This window comes from Molossus molossus, unplaced genomic scaffold (assembly GCF_014108415.1).
Source record: "Molossus molossus isolate mMolMol1 unplaced genomic scaffold, mMolMol1.p scaffold_m16_p_11, whole genome shotgun sequence".
Classification (NCBI taxonomy): domain Eukaryota; kingdom Metazoa; phylum Chordata; class Mammalia; order Chiroptera; family Molossidae; genus Molossus; species Molossus molossus.
The window spans coordinates 91340743-91354501 of record NW_023425346.1 but is presented as its reverse complement, the minus strand read 5'-3'; the positions used below and the strand labels follow the sequence as shown (position 1 = coordinate 91354501).

General features: G+C 55.2%; 1 protein-coding gene across 1 annotated transcript; it reads right to left on the bottom strand.

Moving 5' to 3' along the window:
* Nucleotides 1-607: 607 nt before the first annotated feature.
* Nucleotides 608-13548, bottom strand: WNT10A (Wnt family member 10A). Its single transcript, XM_036254479.1, has 4 exons — nt 13003-13548; nt 11753-12015; nt 4054-4433; nt 608-1679 (listed from the first exon to the last, which is right to left on the bottom strand). Exons 1-4 carry the CDS (start codon nt 13116-13118, stop codon nt 1182-1184), a joined length of 1257 nt encoding a protein of 418 aa, XP_036110372.1. The 5' UTR covers nt 13119-13548; the 3' UTR covers nt 608-1181.
* Nucleotides 13549-13759: the final 211 nt, after the last annotated feature.

The following is a 13759-nucleotide window of genomic DNA, read 5'->3' as shown; positions in this document are numbered from 1 at the left end:
TCAAGAGTTCTTGATCCAGCCCCTTGCCAACATCCCCGGCCTCCACTTCATCCAGTCCAGGCCTCATCTCTGGTTTGGAAGATAGCTCTAGGCTCCTAACTGGCTCCACTGCTGACAACTTGTCCCAGTTTAGCCAGTTCCCTATACAGTAATCCAGGTGGAAATCAGATCGTGACACTCGCCTGCTTAAGACCCTGTGAAGGTTTCCATTTCTCTTCATCAAAATCCCAACTCCTCACCTTGGCCTAGGACACATGATGTAACCCTTGCCCCGAAACCAGCTTCTCTCCTGCTAATCTGCCCCTTGATTTCCTTACTCCAATCACACTGGCCTCTTTGCTGTTCCTCATCAGAGCTTTTGCATTCACATGGTATGTGCCTGGAAAGCCCCTACCCTCAATCTGTACATGGCTCTCCTCATCATGTGGATCTCAGCAAGAGTATCACAACTCTAAGAGGCCTTCCTGGACCAATTGACAGCTTTATCTAAAGGAGCCTCACTCCCCCAATTCACTGTACATCCACCACCCTGCTTTATTTTCTTCATCACACATAACATTGTCTGAGATGACTGTGTTTGGTATGTATTTATTGTCCATCTCCCCCAGCCAGAATGTGAACTCCAAGAGGGCAGGTGATGACACTTATTCACATCTGTATTCCCAGCACCCCTCATCCCCTGAAGAGTACCAGGCCACCAAGAGTGCAAAATAAATATTTGTTAATTGAATGATGAGGGGTAGAGGCCTGACGGGGAGGGTGTCTGGATCCTCTCTAGAATCACTGCAGCTCAATTATATCCATTTCTTCCTTTTAATCCTCTTCCCCCTGCCCATCAGTTTCCATTCATTCCCTCCCACTCCAAGGCAAGGGGTGAAGGGATGAAGGGAGACAGGCTTGGGCTGCCTGCCTGACACTTGCCCTGGGATGTGGGGCAATTCCCACCCCAACTGAGCAGTCTGAGCTTGGGACAGGGATGGGGGAGGCAAATCAGTCCTGGAGCCCACAGAAAGTGAGTGCTGAGGCCTAGACTTTCCCGTGATTACAAACTTGACGACACTCAGAACTGGGAGGTTCTTATGTGATCACGTGGTTCAAGCTCTTCTCCCAGAAGCCAAGGCGACTCTGTCAAGATCGCAAGCAGCAGAGAACGGGCCAGTCTCTGGGAGGGGGCCTTCTGCTCACTTGCAGACGCTGACCCACTCAGTGATGCGGCACTCCTCGCAGACCACGAAGCAGCACCAGTGGAAGCGGCAGTGGCAGCGCTCACTGCGCGTCTGACGCAGGATGTTGTGGCCGCGACCGCAGCACATGCTGCCACAGCCGTCGGGGCCTGCACTACTCTTGTTGCACAGGCGGCCCACGGTGCCCGCCGAGTCCAGGCGCGGCTCGCGCTCGCAGAAGTCGGGCGACTTCTCAAAATAGACCAGGTCTGCAGGGCTGGCCCGGCGGCGTGGCCCGGGAATGCCGGGGGCCGGAGAGGGCGCCCCCACTGGGCCGGGCTCCAGCTGGCCGCTGTTGCGGTTATGCGGCCTGATGAGTGTGGCGCGGTGGAAGCGGTTGCGCAGCAGCGCCCCCACAGCACGGAACTCCGGCGTCACCTGCCAGCACGTCTTGAGCTGGCAGCTGCCTGACGTACCGTGGCACTTGCATTTCCGCCGCATGTTCTCCATCACGGCCTGCAGAGGGAGGTACGGTGAGAGGTGACCCGCGGCCAGCCCCACTGCCCTCCTTCTAACACAAGACACTGGCCTTCGAGAATCAGAGGCTTTTGAAACCAACTCCCATTGAACAGAAGCAAAAGCTGAGGCCTGAAGATGGGGTGAGGGGCGGGCGTGGCACAGCTCCTAAGCTAGGCTGTCCAGAGAAGAAACCTGCCTGCTCTTCTGCTGCTCTGGCATCCACCTCCCACCGGGCCAGGCCCTGGGGGAATTCCCTCCTTCCTGCTCCCCTCCTCTTCTACCCGCCTTTCCCAGCACCTGCAGGGGGCCCTTGGGGCTGGAGGTTCTTGCTTCCTGAGGGGGGATCCCAGATCCTCAGGGAAATTCCCTCTCCTTCCATCCCTCGGGTGGAGGCCAAGAGCAGGGGTTTGTTGGCCCTACATCCCAGTCCCAAAAGCCTCTGGCCTTGCTCCAGGCTGTGAGCAGAGGCTTCAGGGAGTCTGAGAAAGCCCCTTCCTTCTCTGGGCACTGCAACCCTCTGCAGGGAGCCTAAGGGGGGGGGGCTGGGGAGAGACACCCCTTCCCCCAGTATACCGGATGAGGCTTATTCTGCTCAATGGGAACAGAACCCAAAGTCCCAGACTCCCCCAACCCAATGAAAGTGGAGAGAGCTTCCCAGACCTCCAAAGGAGGTAGTTAGGGAAGAGAACCTGCCCACGCCCTGCTTCTCTTGAGTTTCCTCTCAAAGAAGCTCTTGGCATTATCCTCACCAGAAGACCCAGAGGGAGTGGACCACATCCTTCTCTCTCCCCCATTCCACTTCAAAAACACACCCTCAGACAGGGAAAACAATGATTGGGCCCTCAAACCTGGGCAGTAGGGTAGTAAGAGAGAGACCCTGCTCCTCCAAGTCTTAAAGGGCTCCTCAGCCTGTATGCGCAGCCTGTGGTGTCAGCACCACGTGAGAACCAGCCCAAAGCCTCCCCTGGCCAACAGCTCCAGAACATCTGCTTCCCACAGGCAGCAGCCATTAATTAACCAGTTTAACGATGAGGAGGAGGCACTGTTAGTATGGGCTGGGATAGTACTGAAGCTTGGGAAAAGAACTGCATGGACAGGGCAGGGCTGGGTGAGAGCTAGACTTGACCTGAGGGTGGGTATGCCTCAGTTTACTTCACCTCTAATGCAGAATGGGAAGAGCTAAATCAGCTTGGAGTTTTTGTGGAAGGAGAGGGTGAGCCAGCCTTGGCTGAGAGGCTAGGAGAAAGGAGGGTGAGATGGAGAAGGTGCCAGCCAGAGTGAGGAGAAGCCAGGACCAAGGCCTGAGCAGGCCTGGCAGGGCAAGAGAAGGGGTGGGGTGAGGGCCTAGTAGCCAGGAAAGGAGAGTGCTGAGTTGCCATGAGGACTAAGTGGGCACCTTAGTGTAGGTGTGCACATAGAGTAGACTACACTGTAAGCAAAAGAGCATGACCTCAGAGTTCAGCTGCCTAGGGATGAATCCTGCCTCTTTCTCACTAGTTACATCACATAGTCTCTCTGTGCCTCAGTTTCCATATCTTAACCTGAGGTTCATAATAGTACCCTCAATAGGTAGTTGTATGGATTAAATAGGCTAATATGTAGTTAAGTGCTCCGAGCAGTACCTAACACACAGCAAGCACTCAATAAATCCAGCTTATTATTACTTTTTTTTTTTTTTTTTTTTGGTACGAGCCCCTGGCAGGAACCGAACCCGGGACTCTCTGGTCCATAGGCCGATGCTCCAACCATGAGCCAAACCGGCCATGGCAAGCTTATTACTACTATTTTCTCTCTCTCTCTCTCTCTCTTTCTCTCTCTCTCTCTCTCCAAATGAATGAGACTTTGAGGGTAGGGGAGACTGGAACACAGTTCCACAGAGGTTAGCCTCACTTTGAGGAATTTCCCATTCTGCACAGAAAGGTTAGGAGAGGAGGGGGCAGGGGTTGCAGCAGGGGATATTACAGAATCATGGAACACTAGAGCTGATGGCCTTATGGATGATCCAGTTAAAACTTCTCACTTTACAGGGGAGGAGAGAGGGTGGCAGAGCCAGGCCTAGCCCCCTGAGGTGTGACTGCAACCCTGTCTCAACATTTTCCAGAGGAAATGGGTGGAGCAGGCTGCTCTGCAGAGGGTGCGCTAATGAGGGCAAGGGTTGTATCCGCTGCCTATCCCCTGGCCTAATCACATGCCTGGCACCCAGTAGGAGTTCAATGCATGCTTGTTGACTGAATTAGGAAGGGGCAATGAGAAAGTTGCTGATTTAGGGGGAGTCATGTGGTCCCCAGAGAAGAGGCAGGCTGGGGAATGGGAGGGGCCCTTGGCAGAGGGATTTGGAACAGAGGGAAGGGGTGGGGATTGTGTCTCTCACCTGCCTCCCAACTCGGTTGTTGTGGAGCCTCATGCGTGCGTGGATGTCTCTGTGAGGCTCTCGGGAGTCCAGAAAGTCTTTAGAGAAGCGCTCCCCAAAGCCCACGTCTGGGCTGCAGCCGCCCCATTCCCAGGAGTCCTGCAGGCCAGGGCTGGCAGGGGGCAGGGCTGGGTGCTCAGGAACCCCGTGGCTCAGACCCTTACCGCGCTGCAGCGCATCCAGCTGCAGGCGGTGCAGCTTCCGACGGAAGGCCTCTTCATCCCCTCGCCGCGATGCATCACATCCACAGGCCCTCAGTTTGCCCAGGGCGCACGCATTGGACACCGCGTGCACTACGCCAGCTGCGGCAATGGCATAGGCGAAGGCACTCTCTCGGAAACCTGCGGGTGGAGATTCAGAAAACTTAGGCTCTGAGCGGCCTTGACATCCCATTCCTCTGCCTTCCCTACCCAATCTTGTCTCCATACAGAGAGGAACTGAATCCCAGTGTTGAGGGAAGGTCTGTTACAGGGCACAGAGTCAAAGGGGGTGAGAAATCACCCAGAAGTTCTGGATGGAAGTCTCCCCCATTACCATCTTTTTTGTTGTTGCTGTTAATCCTCACCCAAGGATATTTTTTCAATTTATTTATTTTTTTTAGAGAGAGTGGAAGGAAAGGAGGGAAGAGAGAGAGAGAGAGAGAGACCCCCTGAACCTGCAACCCAGGTACATGCCAGAATCGAACTTATGACCTTTCGGTGCTCCAGCTGACGCTTTAACCACTGAGCACACAGGCCCGGGCCCATTACCCTCCTTTTCCTGTTCAGAATTTGTCTCTATATCTCTCCTGTTGGACATAAAGTATCTGTTAAACATTCTTTTTAACATCAGGGACCTAATCTATTACCTGTCACATAATATTTGCATTTTAACAATAAGCCTACAGAAAGAAGGCAAATGTGAACTAAGGAATAAATGACCAATGATGGAACTCTAGGCAGCAGGAAATGTTCTTGGGCAGATGGGTAAGTCAGAGGAGCTGGTGTCCTCCTAAAGCTCCTGGCCCCAAGATTGCCTGCCTGGTGCCTCCCTCTCAGGTCCACCATAGAACCCTCTCTGAGAGCCAGAGTTGAGAGGCAGAGAAATCAACCAGCAGTTTCCCCTTTTCCTGTCCACAGGATATCCCTGACATTCTGCTCAGAAAAGGGCACCACCAAACTACCTGTGGTGAGTCTAGGTCAACTGAAGGTTGTTTGAAGGATGCTGGAGGTAAGCCCTGTGCCTTGCATGAAGTCAAGCATAATAGTGTTGAAAACTGAGAGGGAAGAGGGAGCTAAGGCAGAACTTTCCCTGAGATGCTCAGGGGACACAAAGACTCTCTAATGAGCCACTCTGAGGAGCCCAGAGCTGGGCCAGGCTGGCCACTGATCTGTCTACACTGCTTTCCTCCTTGGTGTTCCCAGCCTGAGCTATTCTCTGGGATAGTCCTTGTAGGTCTGGGCCTGTGGCAGGGGAAGGTCTACTTGCAGAGGAGTTTCTGGCTCCCAGACTCACAAGTTGCTTCTTACTTATTCTGCATCTAAGAAAGGACTAGCTAGGAACAAGTTCTGGTACAAGTTTCTGACTAGCCTCTGAACCTGTGTGGGCAATGGAAGAAGCCAAGAGCAATAATAGTCCTCATACAAAGAGGAGAATCTGTGCCATGGGCCTGTTGAGGAAGCCCAAAACTGGCCAGAGGCTGATGGCCTTGGGGGAGGCCAGAGTTTCAGGGGGGAAATTCTGGGTCCTTCCATCACAGCATCAAAGACTGGGAGGACATGCTTTCAGAGGACTCACAGATCCAGAGAGCCAACCAGGACTGGACAGAGACCTTAGTCCAATCATAACTGTCACACTCACCATGTGGGCCCTGTCCTCCTCTTCCTGCTCAGCCAAACAAAACAAAACAAAAAAATATATTCTTAGTAGATCAGAATATGAACTTAAAACCCAACTGCCTGGGTTCAAATCTAGACTCTTCCACTTACTAGATGTCAGTAGCTATGTGACCTTGGCCAAGTGACTTAACTTCTCTGTGCCTCAGTTTTTTCATCTGTAAAACAAGGTTATTATCTGCCTCATTGTTGTTCAAGAATTAAATGAGTTAGTGAATTTAAAGTGCTTAGAATAATACCTCACTCGTAGTAAGTACTATATAAACATTAGCTATTATTGAGTTCTTCCTGCTGTCTGACCTCACTCACTATTTCTGTAGTTTCAGGCCATTGCTTTTTGTTTCCCTGATCATGGATAGAGCCCTGCAGCCCATGGCCCACTCTAGAATAAATCACCTGGGCCACCAGAAGCCCATAAAGCAGACTGTCCCTCTCTCTTTTCTCTTTCTAGCTCATGGCATCTCGGGACCTTTCCATAAGAACATGAGCTATGAGCAGACAGGAAGGGATGGGGATTGGGCTGGGGTCTTCAAAGGGGGTGCTGGGAATTGGCAGAAGCTGCAGAGGAGTAGGTACTGCTCTGAGAGATGCAGTACAAGAGAAAGGAGGGCAAACTCAAGCTGGGGAGCACACCCTCTGTTTATCCATTGCCTTTTGTCTATGGAACTCAGAAGCACTTTTCTTATTGCTGAGGGAATCATCTGCCAGCTCCTAAGACAAATGGCAATACTCAGACCTCCAGAGGCAGTCTAGGCCTCCAACTCCACACCCCAACACACACACACACACACACACACACACACACACACTGTGCAAAAAGGAGATGCCCAAGGTCACAGGGGCTATGGAGCAGAACCCAGCCCCAGCTCTCCCAGGTCCCAGGACTGACAACTTTCTAGTAAAGGACTTTTGACTCTAGGGAAGACCTGCTGCTGAGTAAGAAACCAGGTAGCCCAATTCCAAGTTCCCATGGCCTTGTCTATGTATGGCACCAGGAAAGATCAAGAGGCTGGACCAGGGGGATGTGCTGTACCAACCATCATCTCCCATGCTCTGTTATATTCAAGGGTGGGCTGGAGGAATCTGGAGAAATGTACCCCACAGCCTGCATAGAACACCCACACCTATCACAGGCAGCAAAAGAAACTATCCCATGGCCTCTAGTAGCTGTCACAGCCACATGTAGGTGTGACCAGGCAGTTTGTGTGGCCACCCTCTGTTCTAAGCATCCAGCCTCAGAGAAGTCCAGCCCACTGGGTCTGCCCCCAGCTCCCATTCAGGGCCCCAGTTTCGGTCCTGGCCCCGACTGTCTGGGGCAGACGCAGGCACTGTGCCATCTGGCCAGCTGGAGGGAGAGAGGGGTGGAGCCATGGCCAGCTGGGCTGCCCGGAGCATTGGGGGAGGGGGCTCGTTAAGACGCACAATTAGCCGCCCTGCCTTTGATCTGGGACAGGGACTGCCAGCATCTAAGTGGAGTCAGCTGCTGCTACAGGCTCAAGCCAACGGCCAGGAGGGGACTGGGGAGCAGGTTTGGAGGTTTGGAGGGTAGGGAAGTGTGGAGGAGAGAGGATTCAGGAGCCAGTGGGAACCAGGAAGAGGTAGAGAAGTTTGAGCCCTGCCCATTTGAATCAAAGAGACAAGGAAGGGGAAAGGTCTGGTCTTCATTCCCTCTGTGCAAATAATCTGTGCATGCTCATGTGCCTGGGCTGAGAGAGGGAGTTGTGTGCATATGGGAACACTTAAGGATGACACTGAATGTGGCTACATGTTTGCACAAACATGGGTAGGAGTGTGTGTGTGCGCGCATGTCAGTTTCATTTCTTGGACTATTCTTTTTTTTAATCCTCTCCCCAGGATATTTTTCCATTGATTTTCAGATAGAATGGGAGGGAGTGAGGGGGAGAGAGAGAGAGAGAGAAACATCAATGTGAGAGAAACACATTGATTGGCTGCCTCCTGCACAACCCTGACCAGAGCCAGGGATCGAATTTTAACCAAGGTATGTGGCCTTGACCAGAATCAAACCCGAGACTCTCAGTTCAAGGGCCAACGCTCTAACTGCTGAGCCAAACAAGCCGGGGCTCTTGGACTACTCTTACATTGCACAGCTTATCTCTGGGCACACAGAGATCATGGTGGCCTTTTAGCTTGGGAGGCAGTATGGCAGGAGTTGAGTGGAATCTCTAGTTATCTGGCCTGCATTTGGGTCCTAGTTCTACAGCTCACTTACAAGCTGTGTGACTAATGGCAGGTTACCTAATCTCTCTTAGCTTCATTTGTAAAATAAGGATAATAATAGGACCTACTGAACGGGACTGTGTGAGGACCCTAAAGTACAGATTAAGTACTTTAGAAGAGTGCCTGGCACACAGCAAGTACAATATGTGTTGGCTGATTTATTGGGTGCCATTAGAATAATGGGACCTCAGGTGACCCTGGAATATGATTGCCTGTGCTTCTGTGTCCCCATCTGAGTTCTACCACATACCGCAAGCCTGGAGACCTAGGCATAAAATCAAGACTCCCAGAGGATGAATGTAAAAGGGAGATGGAAGCAGAAAGAGCCGGGGCCTTGGAGAATAGAGGGTGGACTCTAATTCGCTGGCTTCCCCTGCACTGGGAGCCTGGCTTGCTGTAGGGTCTCATGTGCCCTCTTTCTGATTCCAGTGGATCTGGGCCTTAGGGAGGGCAGCACCTAAACTGTGTGGGAGCCCCAGGATCTGCTGTGTGAATCTACTACACTCCCCTCCAGCAAGCCTCTAGGTGTCCTCTCAGCCCTTCTCACTCCAGGGCCCAAGTCCAGCCTGAAGCAGCCCCTTCTTCAAATCTTCCTCAGGTCCCTGCATCCTGAATGAGAGATGGATGAGTTCTCTAGTACTCACAATGAAGAGCTCCCCTCTAGCTGATGTTCAGCCCAGCACTCCACCGACCCAGGCACCAACCCTCTGGGTCCTAGAACAAAAAGCTGGGAATACCAGTGCCCTTGGCACTTAGGTCTCAGCCACCCCTGGGCTGGGTAAAGCGGCCATCCTGTACTGGGAGACTTTTCACAGCTTTTCTTCTGACTCTAGCGCCCTAGAGGCCCCTCTCCTTGACCCCCAACTCCAGGCTTCAGCACCCCCCCTTTGGCTGGGTAAAGCCCTGTCATATGTCCTGCCCTTTTCAAGCACCCACTCCAGGTGCTCAACCTTCCTTCCTTCTCTCTCCTACATTAGACCCCATCCCATCAGCCCAGCCCATCTTAGGGAAGGTGTTGGGACAATTAGATGAAGGTAACAGCATTAAGATGGAAGGCCCAAGGGACCACCTCTTGCTAGCTATTTCTATATTTTAAACATGGCAGAATGCACCTTTAAGAAACCCTATAGTCAGCCTGAGTCAGAAGAGAACTCAGCACCCCGTTTTTCCACTTGAGGGAAACTGAGGTCACCTAAGCCTACAATGGACAACCCATAGCTTAAAAAGAAGGGAAACTGTGGGAAGGGCCTAGACCAGGAACTGGCTGCCACCAAAAGTGGTCCCATGGGATTTAAATTTAGCTAGTCCTTCTGGTGATGAGCCAAGACGAACCAGGAAATGACCCCAGTGAGTGTGAACTGAGATGCGGCATGAAAAAGGAGCAAAAATGGTGGTTCTTTGAGGGGGCAATTGCAATTTCTTTCCAGAAGTCTAGAGTCCCCTCCTCGAGGGAGTGGTACAAATGAGGTGTCGCAATTCGGGGAGCAGAAGCCGCAGAGGTGTAGGACCGACCACATTCTGAGGCCAAAGGAAGGAGCCCAGCCCCCCTGCCAAGCCCAGGAGCTGCTGTCCCGCCCCCTCCCCCCTTTGGGTGCCGCCCCGCCCCGGCTAGCCCTGGCAAGTCTCCCCCTCCACCCCTAACCTCTCCCCCCACCCATCCCCCGAGCTCACCTCCCGCTTATTAAACTGCAGGTGAACCCGGGAGCGCTTGGCGCCTCGCCAACTCAGCGCAGTTCCACGGCCCCGAACTCACCCCCAGTGTCAAAGACCCCACGTCCTCCACCAGGCCGCAAGGGTCTCACCAGGCGCAGCCATCAGGACGCCTGGCTTCACTCAGTGTAGAGGGGACAGGAGGATCAGAGGGGAAGAGGGTACACCGAGGGCCGGGAGGGGTGAAGAGCTAGCTTTGCCTTGCCCCTTCGGAAGCGGCAGGGGTGAAGATCTCAGCGCTCGCCTGAGTCCCCAGGGACCGGAACCGAAGCGAGGGCTACGGAGTCCTCACGGCGGGGGCTGAGCGCTGGAGGGAGATCGTGGCTTCGGGGAACGCGGGTGACCTAGAAACCCGGAGTATGAGCGGGCGCGCGGCGGCGGCGAGCGCCGGCCCAGCCCGGCTGGGGCATGAAAGATGCAGAGGCCTGTCACTTCGTGTCGGCCAGCGCGGGCGGCGGGGCGGGGCGGGGCGGGGCTCCGGAGGGGCCGGCCAGCCGGGGTCCGAGCCCGCCGCTCTCGGGTGGCTGGAGAGGCTGGAGAGCGGCGGGGCGGGCGGGGCGGGCGGGGCGGGCGCGCAGGACCGGGTGGGGGGCGCTCTCTTTGAGATCGGCGCGGCTGGGCCCGGGAGCCGTCTGCCGCGGCCCGCGGGGATTAGTTCGCGGCTGCATGCCGCCACACGCGCCGGGCTGGGCTCAGCCAGGGAGAAACAGCGCCCCAGGCTCGCGGGGGAGGCAGGAGGGAGAGCGCACAGGGGCGGGGCGGGCGGCCTGGGGCTGGGCTTGGGGAGACTGGGAATGCTCGGAGGGGTCCTGGGAGAGGTCTCGGTGAAAAGTGAAAGGCCCTGGCTTTCTAAGTTCTCTCTGAAGTTGGGGTCCATTAGAGTCTGATTCTCCCAGAAGCCTCAGGCCCCTGGGCCAAAGGGTATAGGGGTACCCCTCCTTCCTCCTTCACTATCAACTGAAAATTGGACAAGTCCTAAGAAGCCAGGGCTCCACACTGTCCCACTCAAGCAGCTGAGAGGAGGATAGATAGACATCCAGCTAGGCCCATCCAAGAGGCGGGACCCCCATCTTTTCCAAAACACCAAAGTCAAGGCCTAAGACACCAACACAGGGGGTGGGTGTGAACGAAATGAGCGACAAAACCTTCCTTGATCTCCAGCCCAAGCCATTCTAGGGGTTGCCCAGGTGAGACCTGGGTCACCCAGCAGTGGAGAGGGAGGACAGGAGTCAGCTTCAGTTTCTCTGAGTTGTGAGGGGAAAAGAAATTGGCAAGACTGCCAGGCCTGCTGGACTGGAGGCGCGCACACACACACACAGTACCTCTGATTCAGAGACAGTTTTCCAGGGTGGTGAGGATGACACAGAGGCTGGTGGTGCACCCTGCCAGGAAGAGCTTCTTCAGAAGTACAGACCTTTTACCTGCCCAGGCGTCCCTCACCTAAGCCATCTGGCAAAAGTCCCTGACCCCTCTTCATGCCGATTCTGGGTATTTTATCACAGGCTCTCCAACCTCAATGCTGTTTGCTAGGTAGAGGGTAACATGAAGCAGTTCATAGATATAGATATTTCCTGGGCCTGAGATAAGGCAGTATCAATGACAGGACAGGATAACCCAGGAGTCCAGTTCTCAGGCACAGAACCTGCCACCCAAAGCCCACACAGCCCAGCCTGGAGCCCCATTTGTCTGCTCCCTTTTCCCACTCACCCCAGGGGCCTTTCTGAGACCAGATAGAGGCAGGAGAGTAGCATGGCTGGCAAATGGGTATCTGGGTTGCCAGCTTGAGGGATGGAGGTGCTAGATGGGGAGGGCAGAGGGGCAAGATGAGGGGCAGCTACCTCTGCTGAAGATGGGACTCTCGTAGGGGATCTTATTTCGAGTCTCAAGACTAGAGCAGTTCCAGCGCTGGTCCCGGAACTGGTGCTGACATTCATGGATGGCAATCTGGATGCCCTGGATGGCTGAGGCAGCCACATCGGGGTGTCGCACACACACCTCCATCTGCCGCCTGCTCAGGCCGGGCAATGTCAGGCACACGGTGTTGGCGTTGAGCACCGGCTCCGGGGGAAGGCGGAGGCCCAGAATGTCGTTGGGTGCAGACCTGCAGGCATGTGGGGTGGGAGTGGTTGAGTGTTTGGGGAGCTAGGAGGACCCCATCTAACAATACACAGTACGTCCCAAAGGCCATAATCCCTCTGTTTCAACCCTTGCCTTTGAAGTTTGGGCCCATCATTGTGCCCCTAAAGCATTCTCCTTTCCTGACCTTCTCACCATCATCACCTCCAACAAAACCCACCCAGCTGCACACCCACACAGGTAAATGTGCAAATGCACACATCCAGAATGCCTGTGCACAACAGTATTTTATAAGTACATCCCAGGCAAAGATGCTCACATATGCAGCATTCCCCAGAAGACACACTTCTGCACATTGAGGTGAACACCCAGACCCAGGCACACTTACACACATGCACACTTCATCAGACATAGTTACACACATACACAAAGACACACACGTACACACATGTGTTCATCTTAATATACATTAATCCAGGAATATCACATTTATACACATGTGCACACGGACTGCTATTTATACAACAGCTTGCTGGACTCACTCAAACACACATACACACACACACACACACACACACACTGAGAACCCTTCCATTGCAGTCTTTCATTGACCCACCTGGGCTACACCCTTCCAGCCCCAACCCCTGTCCCTGCTGTGAGCTATCACCAAGGTGGAGCAAGGCTGTTTGAACTTATTCCTGGGGCTGGGGTACATTCCCCCAGCACAGCACAGACTCCAACTTGGTACTTGCTCCCCCCGACACACACACACACATTCCCCCTAGTAGCCATCACTCTCCTGGGCACTGCCCTGTCTCCCTGGACTGCCCATATTCTGTCACCAGTTCAACACCCTCCTATGAGGACACTGTCTTTCATTGGGCACCAGGACTTTCCTGCGACACTGTCCCTCCCTCCTTCCAGGGTCCCTTGGCCCAGCAGGAATGCCAGAGGCCTCTGTGGCTGGGGGTCCCAGCTCTCTGGGAGGGCGGAGCATAAGGTGAGGGCTCACCTGGGCAGGGCGGCAGCCAGCAGCAGTAGGAAGAACAGGAGCGCGCAGAGCGCGGGCCGCGGCTGGGGCCCAGGTCCGAGAAGCCGCAGCCAGGGGCAAGGGTGGGTGCTGCCCATGGCTCGCAGGCCGTGACGGGAGGGGAGTGGGGGGCTCACAGCCCGGCGGGACCGGCGAGCCAGGGACGACGGCGCATGATCCACGGGGGTCAAGGCGGCTGCGACACACAGCTCTGACTTGGGTCACGGCTCCTGGAGCAGACGGCGCCCGCCTCCCCGCTCCATGGGGCAGCGCCCCCGGGCACCGCCCCCGGGGGGTGGTAGCGGGCGGGCGCACCGGGCACCTCCTGGCACAGGGGTCCAGGGAATTTCCCGAGGCCCCCCTTCGACAACTCCTGGTGCCTCTCGAGGGTAAGGGGGGCCCGGAGGTTCTGCGGGCTAGGGACGAGAGGCTGGGGTGCCGGGAGCCCCCCAGCGCTGCGCCGCGAGCCTGCGCTTCCGAGGGCGTGTGGGGCGGGCCGGGGTGGAGGGGGGGGCGGCGCTGTCTGTGCCCGGCCCCACCGCCCAGAGAGTGAGTGACTGTCCCGGCTCAGGGATCTCGGTCGCCTCCCCAACCCCCAGTAGAGTGTCTCAGGGCTCTACCCCACATGACGTCACGACGGGGGGTGGTGGAGGCGTGTACGCGTCTTGAGGCCACTGCGTCCGCTCAGGACTCCGGGTGGGAGCGGACGAGCGGGGTGTAGGGGAAGAAGTGCTGGGGT

Excerpts from the sequence above, each read along its gene's own strand:
- WNT10A (XM_036254479.1), bottom strand. The coding sequence starts at position 13,118 with ATGGGCAGCACCCACCCTTGCCCCTGGCTGCGGCTTCTCGGACCTGGG. Across the intron at positions 12,016-13,002 it reads CTGGCTGCCGCCCTGCCCAG|GTCTGCACCCAACGACATTC; the intron begins GTGAGCCCTCAC and ends ACATGCCTGCAG. Across the intron at positions 1,680-4,053 it reads ACAACCGAGTTGGGAGGCAG|GCCGTGATGGAGAACATGCG; the intron begins GTGAGAGACACA and ends CTCCCTCTGCAG.